Source organism: Pseudomyrmex gracilis, unplaced genomic scaffold, assembly GCF_002006095.1.
Source record: "Pseudomyrmex gracilis isolate BER0280 unplaced genomic scaffold, ASM200609v1 scaffold_162, whole genome shotgun sequence".
Classification (NCBI taxonomy): Eukaryota; Metazoa; Arthropoda; class Insecta; order Hymenoptera; family Formicidae; genus Pseudomyrmex; species Pseudomyrmex gracilis.
Genome location: NW_018020746.1, coordinates 72,838 through 99,645, shown reverse-complemented (window position 1 = coordinate 99,645; position 26,808 = coordinate 72,838). Strand labels below are relative to the sequence as shown.

The 26,808-nt window shown below is 38.5% G+C and overlaps 2 protein-coding genes across 8 annotated transcripts in view; both read right to left on the bottom strand.

Moving 5' to 3' along the window:
- Positions 1 to 375: 375 nt before the first annotated feature.
- On the bottom strand, positions 376 to 18,957 carry LOC109857524 (protein stoned-B-like). The gene is made up of 13 exons (XM_020433896.1): positions 18,574 to 18,957; positions 11,714 to 14,426; positions 10,222 to 11,328; positions 9,684 to 10,142; positions 9,437 to 9,602; positions 9,010 to 9,205; positions 8,409 to 8,903; positions 8,050 to 8,284; positions 7,694 to 7,862; positions 7,342 to 7,456; positions 6,832 to 7,150; positions 6,229 to 6,439; positions 376 to 6,121 (listed from the first exon to the last, which is right to left on the bottom strand). Exons 2-13 carry the CDS (start codon positions 14,391 to 14,393, stop codon positions 5,977 to 5,979), a joined length of 6,297 nt encoding a protein of 2,098 aa, XP_020289485.1. The 5' UTR covers positions 14,394 to 14,426; positions 18,574 to 18,957; the 3' UTR covers positions 376 to 5,976.
- Positions 18,958 to 20,389: 1,432 nt separating this feature from the next.
- LOC109857514 (MAGUK p55 subfamily member 5-A) overlaps positions 20,390 to 26,808 on the bottom strand; it is a 70,570-nt gene continuing 64,151 nt past the window's right edge. For all 7 annotated transcript variants that reach the window (XM_020433863.1, XM_020433870.1, XM_020433864.1 and 4 more), the window contains 7 exons: positions 25,740 to 25,975; positions 25,294 to 25,627; positions 24,997 to 25,205; positions 24,259 to 24,458; positions 23,996 to 24,168; positions 23,726 to 23,890; positions 20,390 to 23,630 (listed from right to left, as the gene is read on the bottom strand). In XM_020433863.1, coding sequence (XP_020289452.1) covers positions 23,140 to 23,630; positions 23,726 to 23,890; positions 23,996 to 24,168; positions 24,259 to 24,458; positions 24,997 to 25,205; positions 25,294 to 25,627; positions 25,740 to 25,975 — 1,808 coding nt within the window. In that variant the 3' untranslated portion in view covers positions 20,390 to 23,139. The remainder of the gene's footprint in view (positions 23,631 to 23,725; positions 23,891 to 23,995; positions 24,169 to 24,258; positions 24,459 to 24,996; positions 25,206 to 25,293; positions 25,628 to 25,739; positions 25,976 to 26,808) is intronic.

Below are 26,808 nucleotides of genomic sequence, written 5' to 3'. Positions count from 1 at the left end.
TTCGCGGACAGAGACATCGTTCGCGTATAAAAAAAAAAAAAAATATGTCTCGTTAATAAAATTGGTCAATATTGGTACGTATGACGATGTACGACATCGCACAATTACGGATTCGCAGAAACTCTCGCGTGTGTGTGTGTGTGTGTGCTGCTCTATAAAAAGCTTTGAGTTACGATATGTAATGTTAAGTTATTTATTCGATCATGTTTGTAAATACAGGACTATTTGTCACGATGGAACACATTCATCTCAGCGCTGTGTGTTGGCGTGTTGAATAAACTATTAACTACTTGTCGATTAACCCTTAAATGTTATCATCCGCTATAACGTTCAATTGTCACAAGCAACGTGAGATTGCATCAGTAATTTTTTTTCTTTTTTTTTTTTTTTTTTTTAATCAATAATGCGTGTTTTTAATTTTAAACGTTTCGATCCTGATAGATCTTGACAGTTCAAGGACCTATGCGCACTCTGAACACATTTTCATGAAATTCAATTATCTTTGGCAAAGTTTTCTTGTGACAACTTGGTCTTCAATAAAACAGACACAAACGCGTCCGCAAAAAATTGACTCGGCAAGACTCTCGACGTGTGTTTAGTTATTGCCTAGAAAATCGCACAGCGGATTGAATACGATTAGACGAGAACGGCGCAGCTAGCAGCGTGTGTATATATATATATATATATTGTTTTTTTGCAAAATTAGTACAAAGCTCTTTTCTAGTTGCTTTTATTGCACATACATTCGCACAGTCAAAAGCGCAAGCTGGAACGAAGCTGTTGTCCTCGCGATGATTTCATTTAAGGGCGATTCGCGCGCGCTTGAGAGCCTACAAAAAAGAAGCGATATTACAATCAAAGGAACACACACGATTGATCTCTTTCATCCATGTCACGCACCTCTTCCTCTTCTCACGCGCGAATACCTATACGTGTTCCGCTTTTCGTTTCTCCTTATTTTGCTAAGTATTATATATCGTTTCTCACAAAAAGCATGACTAGACTTTTTATCTTTACAGACTTTCTTCACCTGTACAGAACATTTTTTTTATTTTCTTCAATTAATGGTATAGGGACAACGGCTATGTTTGTTAATCTACGGCTTGTTATTTTCTTTACAATTGTATCTCTTTTTTGTGTGTGTGTGTGTGTGTGTGCCAAGTTGAGTCAACAGGGTTTATACATATATCGTCTACAATTTTTTTTTTTTTCTACAATGCATATGGAGATAAATAATGCTTTTTTTTCGAGGATGTCGATCGAATACGCACACGACACGTTATATGTATATATATGTATATTGAAATGGGGGGATCGTGATGCTAATCTCGTCAGACAAAAAAAATGTGTCTATTTTCAATATTACATATAGTTAACATCAAGCTACGCTTCTCTCTTTTTTTTTTTGTTTTTTTTTTACAGAAGTAGAGAATACCATCACATTTCACAAAACTAATTCGAATTATATGTATTCGTTAGCGCTATGATGAGCCTTTTAGGATTTAACAAATTACGTGATTGTATTAAAATACAGTTATATATATATATATAAATAAAAGTAACGAGTTATATTATATAATGCATCGTATTTCGTAAAGTGTAGAATAGAGAGATTGTTTTTTTCGACACTTTGTTTTTTTCATGACATTCTCCTGAACTGCTGTGTTTGTGTGTGTGTGTTCTTTTAAGTCTTTCCTTTCTTTCGAGATAGAAAAGCTATTTTTAAAGAGACAAACATGGATATAGAACCACAGTAACATGTGTAAAGTATCGACTTTTCTTCCTCTCTTCCTCTTTACATTGTATAATCGAACTCTCCTCATTGTTTTTTTTTTTTTTTTTTCATAAGTCTCGCACATAATTTTCCCTCTTCTTTACTCACACATTCTCTTTTTTTCAAAATTACTTGCAAACATGCGACGCTTATTCTAAGCTTATTTATCCTTTCCTAAAATTTATACATGCAACGTTTAACTGTATTTATGCAGTTTTTTTTTTTTTTTTTGCTTATTGTTAGATACACGAACGCCGTTCTGGATCGCACGACGGGTACGATTTACGCATATTTTGAGATCACGAGCTGGAAACGTCACGTCTTGGTGCAAGCTTTTTTGCGAGAAAAATCTTGCCCAAAGTCCGTTCAAGATTTATATCAAACTCAAAATAAACTTTGACACTATATAGCTCGAAAAGCTTTGTGCTTTGTTTTAAACGAGCGAAGGAGCATTAAATTCGATTTAGATTTTCGTGAATTTCGCTTTGCGCACATTTCTTTAAAATAATCGGCAATAAAATACATCAAATGTTTTTAATTGCTGTAAAAACGAAGATGTATCTTTTTTTCAAAACAATCTGTTGACACATAATGAATTTACATAGATTTGAAAAATGTAAAAATTAGTACACAACAACTTATATTTAATAATTATTAATATAATGATTGATATTTAATTTGATAACAGTTTTAGTATAAGAGATAAAATAATAGTTTTGTTTTTAGACGATGTTGTATCGATTTTATTTGGCTCTCTTATATATATATATATGTATATTTCTTATAAAATATACTATTTCCTTTGTCTCTTAAAATATAATTTAGCGTTTTTTGTCGCGTCAGTTTTTCGCAAAACATATGTAATTATAAGAGACCACATTCAAGAGAACTATCTAACTACACGTCGTCGGTGATCAGAATGGCAATCAACAACTAACAGATGTGCTCGATCTCTTACGCCGAACTGTTTCTGCGATATTATTACAAGTTACATTTAACAAAATACAATTTTCAAATTTCCTTAGTCTAAACCTTATCCGCCTAGCGTGCGATCGTCGGAACATGTCCGTCCGTATCGTACGACTTTCTTAACTATTATGGACTAGAATCAACTCTTTTGTCCTGTCGTGCAGGTTGAGAACGTGAAAACAAAAAATTACAAACATAACTGAAACTTACGTTTTTCTCTAATTGTTTTATATAGATACCTTACGTATAAAGTTACTTTTTGTAATTATTTTAGAGATCATACGTATTTAGTACATGATTACAGGGGATGACCTCTTCGCGTGAGATTTCTCTCTAATCTTTTTTATATACGAAGTCTAACTGTTCCTAATTTTTGCTATCCTATCTCGATAGCTGTTGATACCAGCCATCGATACAGCCATTAGTAGATATTCAAATCTATCTTTCGATCGATCTTTCGATTTAGTCTTGACTGCGGCGTTTCGTGTCTTTGATATATATTGACAAAGCACGCCGATCGCACACAATATAAAAAGTAAAACAATAACAAAACAGAAATCTTCTAAACTACAATTTTTATCTTTTGCCTCTGTAGGATAAGAACGCGGAAACAAAAAACTTATCATAAATAAAACTTGCGTTTTTTTTCTTCAGCCCGATTTGTATGTATAAGATATCTTAAATTTAATCAAATTATTATAAATTATATGTATTATTATATATTATTATATATACACTATTACACAGAAATATCTCTTCAGATATTTCTCTCTCTGTTAAAGTCTAATTATTTTTAAGTTTTGGTGTCCCATCATTAGCTGTTGACGTACAGCCATTACAGGACTTAATCCTATGTTTTTTTTCTTATCTATTCTTTGGTTTATTAAGCTTTATTTGAATGCTGCTTTTGCCTGCATGTCGGCAATGTCAGCATGCCGATCGATAAAATATCAAAATAAAACGATAATAAAACAAAAATTTTCTAGACTACAATTTTCACGGAGAGTGATGCATTTTATTTTTGGTCTGTCGTGCAGATTGAGAGAGAGAACCTGTCAAAAGATTTCTCTCTAGTTTTTTTTTTTTTTTTTTTTGCGTACAATCCCTAATTATTCTCATTTCTTGTTATTCTATCAATAACAGCTGTGTGTGTTAGCACTGCTATCAGTTACTTAATTCTACTTATTGTACATGGTTTTTTTAGCTTAGCTTGCCTGCAAAGTGGGCGAATTGTCAACGTGTGGATTGAGAGAGAAGGATGAAAATAAAACGATAACGAAACAGAAATCTCTCCCCCCCCCCCCGAAACGCTTTTACAATTTACAATCTATCTGATACTGTCCGATACGATCCGTACTGTTAACACTTCCTAAAGACTCTTATTAGACTCTCATACAGTCTTTGAAATCCATTACACAGACACACACACACACACATCAGAGTCATACATACATACACACAACAGACACTCTTATTATAGAAATACCGGTACTTCACGTTATTTTATTATTATTATTGTTATCTACACGTTGTTCTAAAAGATGGATAATGCATGAGTAAACATGACTGTTGATCAATAATTAGATATCTATTTTATGTTGCCAGCCACAGATTACTACTAGCCAACATTATGCATAGATCATCTATAAGCTCAAACAATGAGATATGCTTGCATCGCGTCTATAAAACAAATAACGATATTTAACAAATCATTGCCTTCTGATTACAGCGACGACGTGATATAGCCAGAGTGTCTTCTTTCCTCGATTGATATATTTAAGTTTATTATTATCTAACTCATCAAATATTTGACAATGTTGTCTTATGAGACTTCTGCTGCGTGACTGTGATTGTGTTGAGATGTGTGCGTTTAAAGATGTATATTTATATATATATATATATAATCAAACAAAACTTCAAAATATTCCGAAAAATAAAATATTTTGAATTTCTATAATACAAATTTCTATAATACAAATCTTGATTTAATTTACAAATCAGAAGATCTATGACATGACGCTTAAAAAGATTGAAATATAATTTCTAATTGAAAAATTTATTTCTAATTTATTTTTGTTGTTGTTGTTGTACTGTTTAAGAAAGTGCACAATGCGCGTTTGTTCTCATCAACAATAGAGTTTCAACGCTGCAGTCGTCTGTAAGAATACATATCAATGAGTCTTTTAAAACACACCACGAATATGTATCATGAGCACAAAGCTTTTCATCACGAGTGTTCTAACATCTTAATGGGCTAAGCAGAACAGAAAAACGGTATTGGGTATTGTCCTTCCTTTTCGAATTATTTTTTTTGTTTTTTATTTTTTACTTACTTGTCGTAATAATGACTATGTTGCGCGCGAATGCGGACAGAGAAATATTTCGCGAATCGCCCGCTCGTAAAATTATCTTGCAATTGGAAAATGAATTTCCACCGATCGGAGATCGAGTATCGGAAGTAAAAATAACGGCAATCGAATTCGCGAAATAAAATAAATAAGTAACAATAATTTGGTAGCTCAATTTCAAATTACCTTTTTAGCGAATATTACCGTCAATCAACTTAACTGAGGTAACGGTGTTATCCATCGTCGAAGTGTTGTGCTTAGAAATTGAATTTTCAACGTTTTCCTATTTTTTTTTTTTTTTTTTTTTTTTTATATTCAGTATTCGTAACAAGTTCAGAGAGTTTCAAAGTGACGATTACCTGCCGTTTAATACAACCAACCATCGGCGACTTACGAAACATATCTTAAGGCGCGTTTACACGGTTCGATTTTGTTCATCACCTGCTTGATGTTGATTAACAATTGAAAAGCAATTTGAACATTTATTTCATCCGCGTGATGTAAACATTATTTATCAACACATTTCACCTAGGTGAAAGAGCGTTTGCGTTCTTCGATTTGCTTTTAAATTGTTCATTAACTAACAACTGATCAACAAAAAAACACAAACAAATGTTGAAACGCGCTCTTACGACCGATTCGCGCGCATTTTTTCTCTCTCTCTCTCTCTCTCTGTATACAGATTAATAACATACACACACGTTATAGTACCTATGTTCACCTCTTTCTTAAACGACTAGAGTCGGCCGTGCAATTACTCTCTACACCAATTTATGTAACGCGTTCTCCTTCTAGCTGCTTTTTTCTCCCTTTCTCTTTGTCTCTCTCGCCTCTTGATGCTAATTACAACACGAGCGATCGATTGACGTTGACCGATCATTCTCATTATTCCGAGGAATCGGAATCCGAGTCGGCTGGCGTGTCGGACACTTCGCTGTGAGTTTCGGGCGTGCTTTCCGGAATCTTCTTTGCCAACGTCGCCGAGACGTAAGCACCCGGTCCTTCTCCCTGCGTATGTTCGATCTCCACTCTAAGAAACATTTTTAAATAAGAAACAGTTTTTTTTGTGCCATTACATATACATAACGTAGTTTATAATATCTCATATCTCTTGATATGATCTTGAAAAACGCGTACCTGTATTCGTGACGCGATAAGTTTCGAACGTACTTCTCCGGAGGTGCGTCGCTGTCGGTGTTCTGAAGACTGACGCTCCTCGCGGTCGTGTGGGACACCTGTGTCGCCGGCATCGTGAACTCCACGTAACAATATTCCGCGAGATTATCGGGGATCTGGTCGTAAGAAGTGAGAGCCATACGACAGACTAACTGATGTGTTGTGTACGCGCCTGGAAATAACCGCGCGAATAACCGAAATTGGAGCAGAGCCAGCAAACCTGCAGTCTGTGCGATAATTTAAACAGGCCGATATATTTAAGACGCATTTTCGCGCGGTGTTTACACACTTTTAGAAGAAAGGAATTAAAGCCCGCTTCCGCATTCATTAAATTACCTAACCATTGGAACTTCCGTAAGAAAGTTGGGCTTTTTAATATCTCAAAATATATGAAAATAAAATTACAAAAATATGATGGAAAATTGCAGTTTTTTTCTCTCTCTACGTTATATTAACATTAATTATAAAATAAGAATATGAATGAATATACAGGGGGGGGGTTTAATTTTTCTACGTACAGTTTACGTCATTTGACTGGAATAATTTAAACAACAGATAAAATACCTTGACCCTCTTTTGGTAATCTCGGCATTCTCCACACGATAGCGCGATGCTGATGTTCGTATTTCGCCTGGCCGGACGTGACTTCCATCAGCTGCGGTTCCAACGTATCGACCGCGCCCAAAAATCTCTCGATACCTTTAATTTTTCCGGTTCTTCTGTGCGCCGATTTCACTGAACCGTATCTGAAATGCTTCTCCACTCTGAACAGGTAAATCCAACACTCGGGTATGGGGAAGCGAACCATCACGTCCTCGCACGGTATTTGGCCCAGTTTTCTCGATGCAAAACCCGGCACGAGAATATCCGCCCTCAACTCCACCTAAACAACACGCGAAAATGGGTCAAATGCGAACAAAGAATATGTTGATGAAGAATCCGTTGAATGTCGGAAAAATACAATAGTAAATACAAAATCTTATGTAAAATCGCCAGTTCTCTTATCTTATTTAAATTATGCGATAGTTACATATATGTATATATATGTTTGCAATTATGAAAGTAAAGACCCACCTTGTTCCCGGTAACGCACATGACAGCTTTTAACTGAAGCGGCAATTCTCTGTTTTTAGGCGGTCTTACACGGAATCGCATCAATTCAATGTAACATGCATCCGGCGGCTTAAACCTTGGAGTATGTTAGTTGGAGATTAATTATATAAATTTTTTTATGGGATTTTTATTATGATTAACTAACGCAACATGTTTATGTTAATTAGATAATCGAACATTGCACTACTTGCGTAACAAAGACGAGATTGTTAAAACGTGTTAGTATTCACTCGACAAATTTTCGCGTTTTTATTATTATACATAGATTAAGTGCGTAATAAAATTCCATTTTTTTTTTTTTTTTTTTACGTACTTTATTATTCGCGACTTTTCATACTCGTCCTCCTGTACGCACGAATGAAATTCGACTTTTTCCAAGCGAATCCATTCCTCCGTTACGACCGGAATAATGTCGTGTCTGCCAACAACTTCTTTACCCTGTCGCCACATATCATTTATTCCTAATTCTACGTCAGGCATACCTATAAGAAATTTTCAATGTTGTTTGCTTTCTAAATTCGAATGAAAAAGCGTTCGGAATGGAGAGTGCAAGAGAAGGCCACAACTTTAATGAGTGAAAATATAGAATAATGTTTTGTGTGTGAAAAAAAAAAAAAAAATGAAAACAATTGCAATGCAACATAAAATCGCAATATCTGCGATATCTACCAGAAAGGAATCCTAGGAAGAAAAGACGAACACGTGCGATCTGCTTCTCTACGTGACCTTCCACGTTTTGCTCGACATAGAGCTCATCCACGACCGTTATCTGAACCTCTTCCATTTTGTAATTTAACGCTCGGTCCCGGTGTGCCGGCAATTTGAAGAGAGCTTCCTCTATGGCACACGAGAATTGTTTCATGTCTTCGTAATTTTGGGAACCGAGTTTGAATAACTGAGAGATCTGCACATACAGGTATAAAAAAAAAAAACATTTATCCGACGTTTTTTTTATAAAATATATCTTCAATCAAATCAATTATAATTTATGTGTGAGATACTAAAAAAACAATTAATTGAGAGTTTACCTGAGGCGCGTGTTCAACAGGAAGACCTAATTTTTTCAAATCACTCCCAAACTCTTTGACACCTTGATAATCCCCTTGTATAGCATAAGCTGCGAACTGACTGAGCTTGTTCGTGATCCTTTCCGCTTTTGTGACCTGACCCGGTCGCACGCCAGGTCTCTCCTTGTAGAATATATATTGCAGCTTCACCGTAAATATTTTGCCGTACTGATCGAATTGCTGGGCGCCGATGTCGGACACCGAGTAACAAGGAAGCAGAGGCAATTCTTGAAACGGATCTTTCTCGTCTTTATTATTGAACAGCTGCAGAATCGGATTATCGCCTTGAAACATCAACTTGACGAATATCTTCTTCCAGAATCGTTGTCCTGTTATTTTCTTTTTGTTCGGCTGTCGCAACTGCATCTCCCAACCTTCGCCAGTATAGATCGATCTCGGAAAGTCCTCGAGAGGCTGGCTGACGTCCTCGTCGAACAAAGGAGTAGGGGGAGTTTCCTGGTATAAACATATTTTAATTCCAATTAGATACATATGATATATATATATATATGTATCTTTAATTTATATGTAAGCAAATTGATATTATTATCAACGAGATTACCTGAGAGTCTGTTCTTGCCATTTCAGCCGCCTGAACCGTTTCGGATACCACGGCATCTTGCGCATTTCCGGATTTATCGAAGGGATTGAAACGCGGCGAGGAATCCGCATAAGCGGCCACCTGCGGGCTTTTCGGTGGCGGAGCTAATGTAGGTACTGGCCCACCTTCCGTTCCCATCTGATCTCCTTCTTTCGGTCTTAAATTAAGTCAAAAGATAGTTTTGTTAACACACAACAAATATAAAGAATAATAAAATAAAAACAAATAAATAAATAATATCTTATATCGCAGTTTTGAGTTGTAGTAATTAAACTAAATAACTAGAAAAGAGATTAATGAGATTCTATAAAAACGCTATCATCAAATGTTTCAAGAATTTTATATCTCTGATGAGAGAGAGAAAAAAAAATCTTTATATTTTACTCACTTGATAAATACACTGAAATCTGGTCCCTCGTCCGATTCCGCGGATTCGGATCTTTTCACTGTCGCATCTGGTGGAGCTGTCATACTCAAAAAGGAATCGAAACCGTCAGATTCTCCGAAACCGGTGACCGCTGTTTCCGAACCAGCTATTGACGAGTCTCCCCAGACTAAAGAAGAAGAACATTGTCGCATTAAATATAGATCACAAACAGAAATTTACAATTTATCCTATTTAGTTCCACACTCACCGTCGCTGGAAGTATCCATGGCGGTCGGTCCACCAAATGCGTCCAAGAAAGGATCTCTAGTAGTGGTTTCCGGTTCAGCGGCTTTGTCGAACTTGGACGCGAAAGCGTCGAACGAATCGCCGGTGTCCTCGATCGCCCTTGTCGTGGACGCAAAGTTATCCAATTGTTCTTCAGGTCGATAAACTTCGGTTCCGGAAAATTCCGTTGCTGAGATCGGACTGGTGGGAATAAGACCACTGCTAACATCCTTTGCCGGTTCTCCGAAGTCACCCAACAGATCCGAGGCAAAGACATCTTGAGTAGGCTGCGTGACTTCTGGCGTAGCGAATAGGGGTTGAGTGGTCGCTGCGGTTGCGAAAGGTGTGGATGTAGTTTCGACAACGCCAAACGGCGTCGTTGTAGTTGTATCGGCCATTGAGAAGAAGTTTGCGTCAGCGCTAGTGGAAATTTCTTCTGTTTCTGTAAACGAAAGAAAAATAGAAATTATAAAAATAAACAATTGCAGCTTGTAAAAACAAACAAAATGTGTTAAAGCAACCTTGAAAGAGATCAGCGGCTGTTGTCGACACAGGTTGAGTCATAGGAGCAGGTTCTGCAAGATCCAATACAGTACCAGTTTTTCCAACTTCCGTCTCTATTTCGTTGAAAGGAGTCGTGGAAGTTATCGAAAGGTTTTCTTTACTAAGAGCGTCTTCTGAATATTCCATTTCAAAAGCAGGCTCCTGCGAAACTACAGATGCTGTCTCTTCTTCCATGCTCGCGAAGGGATTGTCTTGCTTGACGGTAGAAGCCATCGAGACTCCGGTGACAAGATTGGTGGTGCTCGTTGTGGTCATAGGAGTGGAGAAGATGGAAGTTGCAGTGTCGTCCATGTTGGGCGCGTCGAAGAGATCCATGATGTCCTGATTTTTCGGCAGTTCTGCAGGCTTGTCGTCTGGAATCAGATCCGGAACATTGCTGTCGACATCCAAAAGATCGGCAAAACTGTGTTCGGGAGTTGGTGACGGAGAATGCATCAGCGTGGGGCTGGGTGTCCTGGTCGCTTGCAAGCGATCCAAAAGGTGATTTGAAGTCGCGTCCATGGCTCCGGTGACCGACAGAATTAAATCCTTCGTGTTCTTGGCAGGTGGTGGTACCGGTGGCGGTTGCGGTCTCGGCGGTGGTGGTCTTGACGGTCTTCCGTTCTTCGTCGGAGCTGTCGCAACAATCGCATCCGTCGCCTGTTCTTGCGGCGGACTGACAACCGTTGTTGGTTGCTCTGTCGTCGACGTCGTCGTCATTGTTCCAAATAAATCTACATCCGTATTATCAGATGTGACAAAGATGTTGGTTGATTGGCTAGTGAAGACGTTGGTTGCTGGCGTATTAATATCAGCGGCCGTTCCAAAATCGGTGCTCGGAGCGGTACTTTCAATGCCGAACGAGGCGAACGGATTGGTAGATTCGACTGACACCGGAGGTTCGTACGATTGATCGCTGGCGAAGTTCAGGAAAGGATTCTCACCCACGCCAGAGATCGATGTGTCAGTGAAATCCTGAAGAAAAGGATTGGAGACTTGCGGAGGCAAATCGCCTTCCGGCTCCGTCGCGTAATCATCCATTAGGAATGGATTTCCGCCCTTAGAATCCATGATGATTGAGTTGACTTAAGAACTTTAATTAGGAAGTAACCACGAGACAGTTAGGTTAGGTAAAACTTGCGCGAAATGTTAGGAGAGACTTCAGGAGTATGTAATATTTCTATTACAGTAGAATATATGAACCAATTTGAATTGCGTTCAATGTTCAGATTTCTTTTAGAACAATCTTAAACCATCCATTAATGTCAGCATGATCGAAGAACTTTCAGTCTGGTTTTAACATACTGATGTATGTAACAAGTAGTAAGAGAGTTCACAGTGAATAGTCTTTTGTAAAACTTCAGAAGAAGATCAACATTAACACTTGTGTTGAACAGTTAAAACCCAGATATAGTCGAACAAACAGGCTAAAGACTCTGAAGATACGAAGATATAACAGTTGATAATATTATTTCATCAGTTCTGATTCGAGAAGTTTTAATTCTGTTCGTCCTGGCTCGATGGTAGCAAAGCTCGTATCAAAGGGATCCACGTCGTCGTTCAAACTGAAATCTTTGTTCTGAAGCGGCGTCAACACTTTATCACCCGGATCTTGTCCGTCCAAGGACAAGAAATCCTTAGATTCCTTCACCTCGCCCGCTCTGGGATCAAAATCGTCGATGTCCGGAACTGTTGGCGGGACTGTTGGCGGGACGATTGACACTACCGCGGGTAGATTAATGGGACGCGGCGGTTGCACGGGAATTTGCTGCAATTCGCTCTCCAAAATTTTCAGCTCCGCTTTGCCAGGAAGAATATTTGTCGCAATGGAAGTGTCAAAAGGATCTGAATAAGAGATTTCTTCTTCTTCGATTGGTTTGCTTTCGATTTTAGGTGTTAGAGGCTTAGCGTCGACTTCGACCTCCGCATCCAGCAAGCTCTCTTGCTTGTGGAGTTCCTGCTTAGTGATCACTTCTTCTTCAACTTTTTGTATCACCGACGATTGCAGGGCAAGATTCAAGTTACCCGGCGTGACCGAAGTGGCTGTAAAGTCACTTTGTCTTCTAATCGGCTCCGCGGCGGATCTCGGATCGAAGTCGTGATCGCTCAAACTGTGAGATAACTTGGGTTCCTGTCTCAACAATTCCGACTCAATGAGCTTGAGCTCGGTCTTTCCCGGTGCGACGTTATTAACAAAACTGGTGTCAAACGGATCGACATCTACCTCTTCCTCTTCGACAGGCAAGACGTCCTCGAGCGACTTCTGCGAGTAATACGGTGTCAACGGTTTGGAAGGTAGAGTCTTCTCTTCTTCTGTAGTCGCGAGAAGATCTAGTCTTTTCGATGGCGTCGGTATCTCAAACGCAACAGTCTTGGATGGGGCTAGTTCAAGAACTTCTGGACGGGAAGTCTTCCTCTCAAGCTTCGTCGGTATTGCTTCGTCCTTTATATCTCCCTCAAAATTAACTTCGAACGCGGGTTTAACTGGTACAGGTGGTCTGGGAGGTGACGGTTTTGATTCTTTTACGGTAACCTCATCTTTTCTCGGATCAAACTCATCGTCTTCTTCAATATAACCGCTAGGTTTTTCGCCGAGCAATTCCTTCTCTAAAACTTTGAGTTCTGTCTGTCCAGGTGGAAGCTCCTTCACCGCGGATGTATCGAAAGGATCGACATAAGTGATCTCTTCTACAGGTGCGATCGGTTGGTCCGCTAACTGAGTGAGATCGGTCGTCGAGCCGCCTAGCAGATCCTTTTTAGGTAAACCAGCATTGTTCTGTTTTTCATCTACCTTCAATAAACCAGTCTCGTAATCTCTATTAAGACCTGCAGGATCGGTCAGAGATATGGACACTTCCGAGACAGGCAGTTCCTCGAGTTCTTTCTCGATAAACTTCAGCTCTGTTTTACCCGGCAGGATGTTATCCGCGAATGTGGTGTCAAACGGATCGGCCTCGTCAACAAAAGTAGCTGCTTCGAAACTAGCTTCGATTATCTCTGTCTGAAAATCGACTGTTTCCGGTTCTTTCGCTGCAAACGGATCATCGACCTCGTCGAGACGAACTGATTCATCTGGCGCGGCGTCTAGATCGAATTCGGTGTCGTCCAAGTCAGGAATCTCTTCCAAAACGGTTTTCTCTTTCAAAATTTCAAACTCTGAGATATCTAGCGGACCGTTAGATGTTTTCTCAGCAGTTGTCGATATTATATTTTCCTGAGTAGATACAGGAGTGACGGGAGTAACTGGTCTTGGTAACACAGGTGGTAATTTTGTTAAGTCAACAGGAATATCGGGAAGATCGCTGTCGTCATCCAGCAAAGTCTTCTCTACCTTGATCGGTTCTGCAGAGACCGCTTCCGTCGGCGGCAGCTCTGTCTCTTCAAAATCGTCTAACAATAGATCTTGCTGAAGCCTAGGTCGTCTTCCCTTGGTGATCTTGCAGCTGCTTACATGATCGATCCTTCCCGATAACACCTCAACAGCATTGCCTAGACTGACTAACTTATTACCCTTCTTGTCGACTGTTTTGAGAACCTTGTCGGCACTGGTAGTGTCGAAGGGATCGTCTCCGGTTTCCTCTTCGGTCGGACTCTCCGGTATGTAAGCTAATTGAACATCGATGTTTTGAAGAACGTCGACGTAAGTGGTATCGAAGATGTCTTCGTCAGCGGAATCCTCTTGCTCATCCTCGTCCTCCGGTACATCTACGAATCCGTCTTCGTTGACTGCGAATTTATCTTTTTTACCACCGTCAACTTCCGGCGGTCCGGCTTCAATTGGATTGCCGTCCTCGTCGAAGCCTACCCACTTCTTCGACGACTTCTTGGCGTCCTCTTGCTCTGCTTCTTCCTTCGATTTCTTCTCTTCCAACGGCGCTTTTCGCTGGAAGAACGAAGTCGACTTTATCCGATCGAGATCATCCTGGGTCTTCTTCAAGACCGAGTCGACGCCGGCAGTCAAAGCCTGGAACTTTTTCCACTCGTCGGATCCGCCGGTCGACTCGCCGGACTCCTCGGCTTTCTGCTGGGCCTCCGCCCGCTCGCGCCGATAACGCTCGAGCTCCTCTGGATCGAACTCCTCCTCTTCCGCGCCCTTCTTGCCCTTCTTCGGCTTTTTCTTCTTCTTCAGGCCCTTGGCTAGCTTGTGCATCCTCTAAGACCTACTGTGGTGCATGAGAGGCTCCTGCGAAGTAAAATGTCCGAGTTACTGAACGGGAAATCACACATTGTTTTAAATCGCTAACATCATCGGATAGAAATCTGGCTTGGGATAGCGATGCGGGATCATTGCCAAAAGAGGCCGATCGATCACGGTGCGGTAATAGAATGTGTTTCTTCCTCGTGCTTTGGTCGCGTTCGATAAGCAGAAATAACAATCGCATGAATAAAATAAAAGATATTTTCAAATAATATTTTCTCTCGAAAGTGTGTTTTCCACAAATCAACGACTAAGTTTTTCGCAAATTACCTGTTCAAAGCGACAGACTAAGACTTTAAATAGAAAATCGATAGGTTAGATTCGCCGAGTAATTCGTTATATTTTGATCAAAATTTACGTTTAGATATTTTCACCAAATTACTTAATGTCACATAATTTTATTATATTAAGTATCTCTCAGAGATAAATCCAGCGCTGATGTAATGCAAATTTCAAATGAATATGTAAAATTTCATTTTCCTGAATAATAATTCATAAAACATATTTATCTTACTCGTCTATATACTATGCGAAAATAAAAAAATGAACACAATTTACATTTTAATAAACATATTTATCTTACTCGTCTATATACTATGCGAAAGTCAAAAATAAACAATTTACAAATATTGTTTGTTTATTTCGCAAATATTTGAGATCATGATACACGTAGATCATTTTGTCATGTCGACCGGAATAGGTTCTCTTCTAAGAAGCTAATACGATACGCGCGACACATGTGCGTATTTGCATACGTTAATCGGACACAATTTAAACTTTGTGTCCCGAAAGAATTTAATTAATATTACGTCTCTGATGCGCAGCGGTTATCGTCAACGTGTTACAAAGAAGGCAATAACATCAATATTGTATTTTTGTTTTCAATTTTTCTACAGCAAATTCTTAAAAAAAAAACAAGTAAAACGCGTTTCTCGATAAAAAGAAAAAGAAGAAGTTTTACTTGTGAGCTGAAAAAGATGGATGAATATAAACTTAATAAAATGTGACGTTCTATCTTTTAGCCCACGTGCTGTACATTATTCTGTAGTGGTACAACTCTCTTTTATGTATGCACAAATCTTCTGTAGTAGTTGCGTTCTCGTCACGGGTCGCTGAACAGCTCTGTTACAATGTAACACAAGCGTGCCGTATCGATACGTGTATATACGTTCAAGAAGAATACGTGTATGTGTGTGCCATGAAAAATATAATCAATATGTGAAACATGAAGCAGAAATAAGGGCAGAATACACAAATTCTGTCAATTTTTACGGTAAAAAAACTCTTTATTTATATTGTTAATAATTATTTGATACGTATACACTTACTGACAAAAACTAAGAAACAAAACATTTTTGACATTAAATTGCTGACCAATAAGACACCGATAATTATTTCCGGAGTCATTTCTGGAATAAATTGAATTTACTTTCATCGGTTCATACAGAATTTTTAACCACTTAGTAATATTTGTGCACAAAAGTTCTCAAATAACTACTTTGTTTCTTAATTTTTTTGTCAGTAAGTGTATATATGATGATTGCGAATGTATGCGTCCGTCATTGGCATTATATTGAAATTTGAAAGCCGAAGAGAATAGATGAAAATAATATTAGGAATGTATTTCTTTTTCGCGAAAGTTACATTCAAGTTATACTAAAAGCAAAAGAGAAAATGTAAGTATCCAATAATAAGAAGACACATCACATAGCCTTTTTCAGTTTTTTTTTTTCAGTAAAAGCTTGCAAAATGCATGTTTTAAAATGGAGCAAAGTAAGCAAAAAGCAAGCATTTCTTTATTGCTTTTTGGATGAAAAAAAAAACACTCCGTATAGACATTTGATGTCTTTGAACTTATGTCTTTGTTAATTACAACTTTAAAGTTATTATTATGCGTTAAATAAAATATTAAAACAATTTTTTTAAATTGATGAATAAAAATGAGATAAAAAAGTTAACTGAATACGGAAACGTTATCGGACGATATTCAATAAAAGTGTCTATTTTACTTATAACTTAATTGGGTCATAGTTGATAAGATTTCGATTCAATAACCAATCGCATCCGTCATATAACCGTCTCGACATAAAGACAGTCTGTATGGTAGCTAAAATGATATTCCTCGCGGACGCCCTTTCTGTTGTGTTCACCTGTCAATTACACACGTTCTGTCGCAGAAATCTGTCACAAAGCTCTTGAATAAGAGAAACTTACATCTATTATACCGAGTATATTCAAATATAAGAGTAATGATTTAGCGCTGTTTAAGGTAGATATACAAGAGAAAACCGTAACGCGAACACAGATGCGCAACTTTTTGTATACTTTGTAATAATTAATCACACTTATTATTGCTTTTTGTTTGTAAAAGTCTATTTGTATGTACATAATTAAATAATTAAAAAAAAACAAAATATTAAATTTAAAATTGTTTTCTTTCATCTGTGAATTTTTCAAATAATTTCAATTTATATTTTCTCGATATCGCGAAATTTTGCGGCATTAAAAAATAACAATTTGTTCAACTTGTATAAGAAACTTGCTCGTATATATATATATATATATATATATATATATATATATATATATATATACAATATATATACAAGAAATTGCACACAAGAAAAGAAATATATAAATAAACATGCGTAAACAAAAATCAATAAAATACATGAATATGATGATGAAAAAGAGAGCTAGCGGAGGACTACCCGTCTCTATGTCCAGCTAGGCGTTCTCGTTGCGATGCAATCGACCACGGGCTAAGGAAACAAAAACCGCCGAAGATGACCTTTCCTGCGCCGAGATCGATCAGGTCTCCCAAGACTTATTACACATATTCTATCGCGTACTAGATAGAAGTCCCCCCCCCCGCCGGTAGTCATTGCTGTGTCAGCCACATATTCGCGAAGGGCAACAAGCGCTTCGAACTAGAGCACGCGGAGCGTGCACACGAGTGTGCTGTGTGTCTAATTTTATCCACGTTCGAAAAAATCTGAGCAAACTGCCGTGCCCGCGATCATTCATTTCTCGCGTGTGGAAACTCTCTGAATCGCCGTACAAAAGATGGATGAGTTACTGCGTCATATCTTTGTCACCTCACGTTCGGGCCGCGCTCAAAAATTATTCTGAAGTTCGTTCGTTCGTTCGTTCGTTTTCAATAGAAATTTCCAAAATTACAAAGCTAAGAAAATATTTATAAACGTTTTGTACACAATCTCTCGCTTTTCCAATACTTTCCGATAAAAAAAAAAAAAGAACTTTATTGAACATATTCAGGCGACTACGTGAGAAATCAGATCGCGATCTGATGATAGAGCGTTTGTGAAAAGCTTGGTGCTGCTATTAAAAGAGTTAAAGAAGGATTAAACGCGGCGTATGTGCTTACAGCTATCTGGAAATGGAACATATGCCCAAGCACACGACTTACAATTAGTGGCGATGCTTCTCCCTGGCATGCGCGGAATATCAAATTAGAGACACGCTAGATCTCGCGTACTCAGTATTTTTTTTAATTTTTTTTATTTTCTACCAAAAATCATCTATTTATTGATACAAAATCACAGAAAGAGCGTAAAGAACTGTAAATTTAGCGGCAAGACTACTCCAATGACGTGCAACTACGATACACAAGAGTTCGGTGTATAAACTACATCTGAACTAAACTACATTCCCTTCGGAATCGACGAGTACATGCTGCGTCTTAGTTGCGAACGTGATGCTTGCGGACGTGGAGCACTATTTCCGCATTTAAACCCCCGCGGTGTTTCGATATCCAAGAATAATCCGCATAATCCAGATTACGTCAGATTCCGAAGCGCAATCGATGACTGGGAACGCGGATTGCCTGTTGCGAGCGGAAAATCTCGGAAAAAATTCGCGGAAATAGCGTTCCCGTATCCAAGCGAACGCTACGCGAAATTCCGGCGGTGGTGCTCGCTCGCCGGAGCAGCGACTCTGCGATCAATTTCGAGCGAGCGTGCGAAATAGCCGCCTGCCATCGGGGGTGGTGCACCCTCGTCCTACGTCTTTCGGCGGCGGCGGCGACAGCTACGTAGACGGGGGTGGCGGCGAGCACGGTGCGGCCTTGGCACACGTCGATGATGGGACAAGTTTAACACGTAATACTCACGATTTCAGCCCCATCAGCCACGTCGATGTGATGCACATTTTTTTCGCGTCATCTCGCTCGACTCCGATCCCGGCTTGGTCGCGGCGGCTCGAGGTGGCTCGAAACTCGCAGCCGGCGCGCTCTTGACGAGACAGAAAACGATGACGACGTCGACGATGATGACGGTGATTGCGGCGACGGCGGTGACGAGCCGCGCCGAAGATGCGGAAGATTAAGACAGACACAAAGACGTCGCAGACGACGAGATGTGCGCGAGCGGAAGAAGCTTTGCTTTTTGCTGGAGAAAACGGAGCAGCGGATAGCGACGGCGGGTGTTGAGAGAGAGAGAGAACGCGCGAAGGCCCTGCCGAAAGCGAAGGCGACTCACCTCGTACTCTCCTGCGGCCGAGCTATTTCCAGCATCGATCCGTTTCGGCCGGAGAAGAAACATGCGCGCAGTACACCATCATCAACCCACCGCCCCCGGAGCGACGCGACGCGTCGCGACGCCGGTGATAGCCAGCGATAGCAGCGACGACGGCGGTGCGACGAATCAACGTGTCGTCTCCTGACCCAAGCGAAATCACAGACGACGGTGTCCAGAAAATTGAAAGATTGATTAAAATTTGATTGTTTAAGAAACTACATTTTGAAACTCGTTGTTTGCAAGAAGAAAGATTAAAAAACATCTATTTATTTCAATTTAATTAACTCATAAGATCGGTTATTGATTTTAATCAAACAATTGGTTTTATTATTAATTAGTATAATATATTATTGGATATTTTTTATTGTGATAAGAGTTTGTATATAGAAAACGATTAAAATAATAAAATACATTTATAGAGTACTTGCGTAAATGGATGCTCCTGTAACTTGATAACCATATACATTCATCTGCGCCTGATGACGACATTGCTGCCGGCTACAGGCGCCGTTTATTGCGATATATTACGTACGATGTTCGTGTTGCTGATATAAACGTATTTAATTTTAAATCAACATATCTCACAAAGTTTCGTCGTTGTGCGATGAAATGATGATGCATCACACAATGTGTGCCGCAATAAAAATTCTTATTAAAAAAAAAAAACTCGTTTAAAAATATTTAAAAAAATGATGCTAACTTTTTTCTTTTAAAGATCTCTAAACATTTTAATACCGAATGAACTGTTTTTGTCATAAATAAAATTTGATTGTTAACAAGTTGAATAATGAACGTAAAATAAAAAAAAGAAAAAGACAGGAACGTTTCGGGTATGGTAATAAGAAAGTATTACGAGAGAGAATATACTTCGTCATATTAACAATGATGAAATATTTTCTTAACGAACAAAAAAGATTAACATAATTAGGTAATACACACAATTGTATAACAACGGAAATAATATATTATTTTCTATAATCAGAATCTTTTTGGGACATATAATTCTCGAGATTTCTTTCATAATCTCTTGACTCTCGCAATACATGTGCGTGTATATACGATATATATATATATATATACATTTGTATATATATTTCTCCTTCAATATATATATATATCTTTTATATATATATATGTCTTTCTTCTCTTTGAAATATATATTGTACGTTTATTTTACACATAAAATTAATATAATTAATAATAAGAATAATAATAATAATAATAACAATAATTATAAGAATAATAATGTACAGCATACTTTCACCATTGTCGTTTACAGAATCATGACGACAATCAGAATCATATGTGTAATGATCATAACGTATATGACGGAATTATATATATAGTCGTCGGTATAGATCTGTCAGGTGAGAAACTGTCAAAAATTTGATTCGCTGATTTTTTTTTTTCTTTTTTTTTTTTTTTTTTTTTTGACACAAATACCTTATACATTGTCGACCACATTCTGTTACATGAGAGGATCGTATATATTATGCTAACAACTGTCTGTCATGATCGCTCGACAAAAGAGCACGGAATATACACAGTAACGATGACAATGCGTGATTAGTAGTAATAATAATAATAATGATAATAATTCGAGTAATAGATAATAATTAAAAAAATAATAATAAATCTGAATAATCTATCTCTCATAAATGTTCCTTTCGTCGTTCTCGTTTCTCTCTCTATACAAGTGCACAATTATTTACATAATCAGTATAATGACAAATTCTAAGGTGCCGTTGAGCATACGATTTTTTCTCTTTACTTTTTTGTTTTTGTGTTTTTTTTTTTTTTTGTTTTTGTTTTAAACCCCTTCCTGGATTTCTCTGGAAAAACAAATCCAGAATTTATTTGGCACATCTCAGAGTTCTTGCGTGTCCCTTCGCACATGCACGGTCTTGATACTTGGCACGATATTCAACCGTCATGCATTGATTGGCTTCTTCTGAAACTTTAAATAGCTAAAAATGGAGACAATGATTTTTTTTTTTTTTTTTTTCACTGAAGACGTCATTCTAATTGCGCGTCCGCTTTTACTTAACTGTTTCACATTGAATTCTGTGTATCTATCTTTTTTTTTTCTCTTCTGGAGATCGACTAACATTACGGCTGATCTAATTCACGACACAGTAGCCCGCAGTCTCTAGACGACACACACATCTTTTTTTTTTTGTTTTTGTTTTTGCCGAGTTTACCGGAGTCTTAGAATTATTTATCGTGAAACAAAAAAGAGAGAGACTTTTCTTTCGATAATACGCAATTATCGTTAACGCAAGAATATTTCCACAAGACATGTAAGTCGCGCGCGCGCACACTTTTGCTACAATGCGTTCACCGAACTCGCAATTTCCGACGAAAAGTCACCGATGATTTTTCTATTATTACTTGTTTTTTTTTTATTTTTTTTTTCATTTTTTTATCTTTGATTCCTATTCGTAGCGATACAACGACACAGACAAACACGTTTTACTCTATCGTTTAGCATAATCGCTCCCTGTAAAAAAACACTCAGGAAAAATCAATCAGTTTTACGCAAAATTCCCAAAAGCTTTTTATACCGAACCACAGTCGAGCCTATCAAATCTATTGCGTTTAACGGATTTCTACGGGTCTGGAGACACGAATTTCTGCTCTCTAAACAAACACGAAATCGTCTTCTAAGGGGACGGGAGGGACGAACGGTGGAATCACACATCGTCAAATTTCACCGTCTTCGGGACGATAGCGAAACGTTTTTCCTCCTCCTGCGTTCGAAGAAAAATTATTTATGTGTATCGTTATGCTCGTGTGGGATCGTCGCTTCGGAAATTTTTTATTTCATTTTTTCTTACAACAATAACAGCTTCCGTCTTGGTTAGAACAGCAAAATCGCCAAGAATTTCTAATCGAAAGCTACGCGAAGCGACAAACAATGCGACTCTCTAATCGCGCAAGTGTTCGTAATTCGTCTGAGACTTATTGCTTGCAACAAATAACGCAAGTCGTTCAATTTTCATGTAGATTCTTCAAATTATGTTTAATTGCAAATTTGTTGTATTTTCTAATCTAATGTAAGTAAGTTCTCCGTTGGAAGTGCAAAAAAGCTTCCAACACAAAAAAGCTTCAAACAAACAAATTTGTCAAAACGCATCATGATTCACAGAAAGTCGCACGGCATCACTCGCGAGAAATTTCGAATTAGAAATGCTTTTTACTCTTAGGAGACATCGGGTCAGGTACGTTTCCTCACGCAGAACGGACGACTAATACTTAGAAAGAGCAAAGACGCTTGGCAGATGTGCTTTGACGCACCGAGGATAAAGACTTTTTTTTTGTACACACTCGCGCTTTTCTAATAATAGTTAACCGTTTGTCAGTCTGAAGAATATATAATCGTAAATATACTTCGAAAAAACTCTCCGTCTGAACGTCTTTTTTCATTTAGGGGGTTTTTTTTTGTATTTCAAGACCAAAGTATACACTGAAATTGATGAATTCGCGGCAACTTCGTTTTAAGTGTATTTAATTTGAACTTAAGCTCGATCGATGATCGTCGATCGGAACTCGATAATTGATCATTTTACTTTTGTCACTCAGGAAATACGTTTGCGTACGAAACCAAATCCCGAGAACGTTTTGCCGTCGTGCACGCAAATACAAATTGTTTTTTCTTTTTTGTTCTTATATCAAAAACAACGCAAAAGTCTATAACGAGGATTATACATAAGTTGCAAAACGTAGAATTTTTCTCGCAAGATACGTTTTTATTCGTTCTTTTCTTCTTGTTTTTTTTTTTTTTTTNTTTTTTTTTGGTTTTTTTGTTTTTTTGTTCGAGTTTTTGCGCTTCTGATGATTCGTCGTCGATTCATGGCACCAAAGTACGGAATAACACACGCGGAAGACTGTCAGGCGGGTAGTACGATTGCAGTAATCGAGGGGGAGGGGGAGATTTTTAAGGCTTGCGTAAGAAACATAAAACTATGTAACAGGCACCTGTAGAAGAACCAGTCCATCGAATTATCGTCATACTATCGCTCAGATAGTCGCTTGGAAAAAAGCACTTATCTTACAAAACAGATATCGCGATACTGGATACTCCGATCGCCGTCTACCGAGACACGTGCAAACGAGCGCTTCCCGTTCCTAAGCGCGCCCTTCGTGAAAAACCGAACGATTTACTGAATCCAAGACCCGGGCACCCACTGAGGTTCCCTCTCGAGCGAATTGATTTCCGTGAGAAGCTGGTTGTACGCGCGATCGGTGTCGTTATTCAGGATAAGCATGTCGAACAGATGTCCATACTTGTCCTCCATCTCGCGCGCCTTCTCGATTATGTCCTTCAGCTCCTCCTCCTTGAAGCTCTCGTTATTTTTGATCCTCTTCTGCCGCAACTTCTCGAGACTCGGCGGCGCGATAAACACAACGTACGGCTTCAGATCCGAATTTCGCAAGATCTTGAGGCTCTGCGGATGTAGATTTAAGACACAGATTTTTCCGGAATTAACCACTGTTCTGATGGCCTCCACGGACGTGCCGTAATACGCCTTCTCATATTCGCCGTGCTCGACGAACTTCCGACATAGAATGTCGGACTCGAACTGAGCGCGTGAAATGAAGTGATAATCCTGACCGTCGACCTCGGAGTCCTTTTTCGGCCGACTTGTATCTGGAAGTCGAGAACAACGAAACGCTCAATTCAATTGAAAGCTCAATTTATCAATGTTTTTGTAATCTAACGAAATAAAATGTGACGACGCTCACGAGGAATCGCTGCGGCAAAACGTTCGCTGTCTTGCATCAATCTCTGCCTGAGTTCGTGTCGTCCGATGTTAGGAGGTCCGATGAGTACAATGGGCCTTTTGTGATCCGCACGAGGATAGTATAAAGCGACTTCCTCATACGTCAGCACCTCTTCGCTATCGTAATCTATATCGCGAGGAAAACGTTGCGAGTTTTAGAGAATTATCATCAGCATGGACACGAGACTAAAATTTGTAAATAAATTTTTTTTTTTTACAAAGTCACACCTACCGTCTATGGCAGTTGTCGCGTAAAGAGGGTAACCGTCGTCGTTGTAGGTTCCGCCGAACTTGTTTCGTTTCTTCTTTTTTGGATTTTTCTTCGCGCACAATAATGTGCTGGATTTTTTCGAACCCCGCATCGTCAGTTTATCGCCGGCTATTGTTTGTTTCATGGCCTCTCGTCTGCGAGACAAATGTGAGAAATGAATAAATTTTGTAATCGTAATATATCGAAGATGTCGGTATTTCTTTCGATTAGAAATCATAACTCACTGATGTTGGAACGCCACGCTGGGTATTAGACCAGGCAGAATCTGATCTTCCTCGCCTTCTCGAAACGCTTGCCACCAGTTCGGATCCTCCTGGGAAATCACGTGGAGCACGTCACCCTTTTGGAAACTCACGCCTAACTCTCTGCACGGTATGTACGGATCCTCCTCGGGATCGTAATCGAAATGCGCTCGTATATGAATCTGAATAAACAATAAAAAAATTTTACAATTCACAAATGTCATGTTACTTCCTCCCGATCTATATATCTCCTAGCTCAGTGAGAAATTAGACCTAGTTGATTTGTTCCTGTTGCTTTAATTCTAAAAAAAAAAAAATACATACGTCCTCATATATTGTTGTGACATTTGCTCTTGCATGTTCGCGTATATATATTCAATTGATAAATACGGATCGAACAGACATACGTAAGCGACAGAATATTCTTAATAATATTTTCTCCACAAGTTGAAAGAGAGATGATATTTAAATGGTAAAGGGATGCGCTTGAGAGAAAAGTAAGACGATCAATGTCGATTTACGTGTCTCTTGTGGAAGGTAAAGGACAAAAGTTTTTTCACTTGACATTTGCACTTTCATTCCCCAATCAGAAATGTCGCAATATTGGTTGTTCCAGTTTTGATGTCTACTAACACACACATATATACCGATGCTACCAGCGCAAGAAAACTGTGCTAAATATATCAGAGCGCGTTTCCACTACACATACACACGACGTACCTGTGTTATCTCCTTTTTCCTCAAATTGTTTCGGTGATTTGTCGGGGCCGGAAGTATCAAGAACGTCAAATCACCCTGCATACCGGCAAGAATATCGCAGACGTCATTGACGTTTTTGCCGCGCATTTCTACTCCGTTTATCTCGAGTACCTCGTCACCTTCGTGCAGAAGTCCCGACTTGTCCGCCGCACCGCCACGCACGACGCGACCTTAAATAATTGATGGCAAGTCTTGCAATCTTTTCAACAAATAAATTAAAAAAAATAAATAAATAAATAACGTATTATATATTATTACCTATGAATACGGCGTTCTCATCGTTATTTCTGATGGTGGCGCCCAAAGGTTCGTTAGTTCTCTCTATTCGTATAATTTTAATATTGTCGACTTCTAAAGAATCTTTCCAACTGGATGTTGGAATAGGTGGACCGCTAGGTGGTGAGGACGACGGGCTCTGTTTCTTTTGTAAACCATCCACAATGGAGACGATGGAGTCGTGCGCCAAAAGCAAAGAAGTCATATCGATACTTGTCAAAAGCTCCGTCAGCTCCTGCACCGCGGCTATTGTTTCCGCACCCCCGACGCCTGTCGCGATTGACGACGATTGCAATTTTTCCAGAATGTCCAGGCACTGGAAAAATCAAGTTTTACTTAATATTATTGTTTCTAATTCGTAAAAAAATATCTTTCTTTGTGTTTGACACGTTAAGCGAACGATGACGATATTATTTGTGCGTACGTACATCTCGCAACAGACCCGACGCGTCATCGGTGTAATGTTTCAGAATTTTGCTCGATCTCAGTCGATTTTTTAACATGTGACGCATCGCCAGAGCACTAGCAAATCGATTTTGGACCAAAAGCGTTCGGACTGCCTCGAGCTCGGCTTCGACACCTGCACCCGAAATACCAAGAGCACCTGAAATATTCCGCAGCTGAAGCTGCAACCTCTCCAGCGTAGCAACGACCTCACCGTATGCTGAAATATGAAAGCGCACACTTGTTAGAGAACTTCTTGCGGAATCTCGTGCCGCAGCATCCGTTGTTTATTTACGTCACACAAGTGTAACAAGACGAAGAGAGAAAAAGAGAGAGAGAGAGAGATCTTTTTAAGAGGGTACTGAATACCGACTATAGAGACCTGTAAATCAACGTTTTAGAAACCTAAATTTCTCTAATTTCTAATTTTGAGACAGAAGCAAATGAATATAAAAAACTACATAGTGCTTTTAAAAATGAGTATATAATGCTTTTTCGAACTCTTTTTTTTATTCATAATGATAGCATATGATAATCTATTCTGTTGTTACAATATTTTGATTTCTCTCATCAATTAGATAGTCAAATCATAATCTGAGTGTCTCATTATGTTCTTTTTTTTCGTACTTAGTGCGCTAATTCAGTGTAAATATGTACAGAAGCTTAGAAATAATTCTACATACATGAATATATGTTGAGATTATAAAAGAAAAGTGTATAAGAAAAAATGTATGCTGAATTTTGACGTTCTAAAGAACAACCGCACTTTCTTAGCACAAATTATTTATTTTTGGAGAAGCATTTTGGATTTAATGCAGTAAATACGACACAAAATCAAATATTAAAACGTCATTTACAGGTCTTTATAGTCGGTATCCAGTATCTTAATATCACAAATTTTTACTGCTATATTTAACAGTTTATAATATTAATGTTTACTACATTAAGTTTATAATGTTTAATATAAAAAATAAAAAACCTTGGAAACAATAAATATACATAAATATATTGCAACATATATATATATATATATATGTATATAAATTATATATT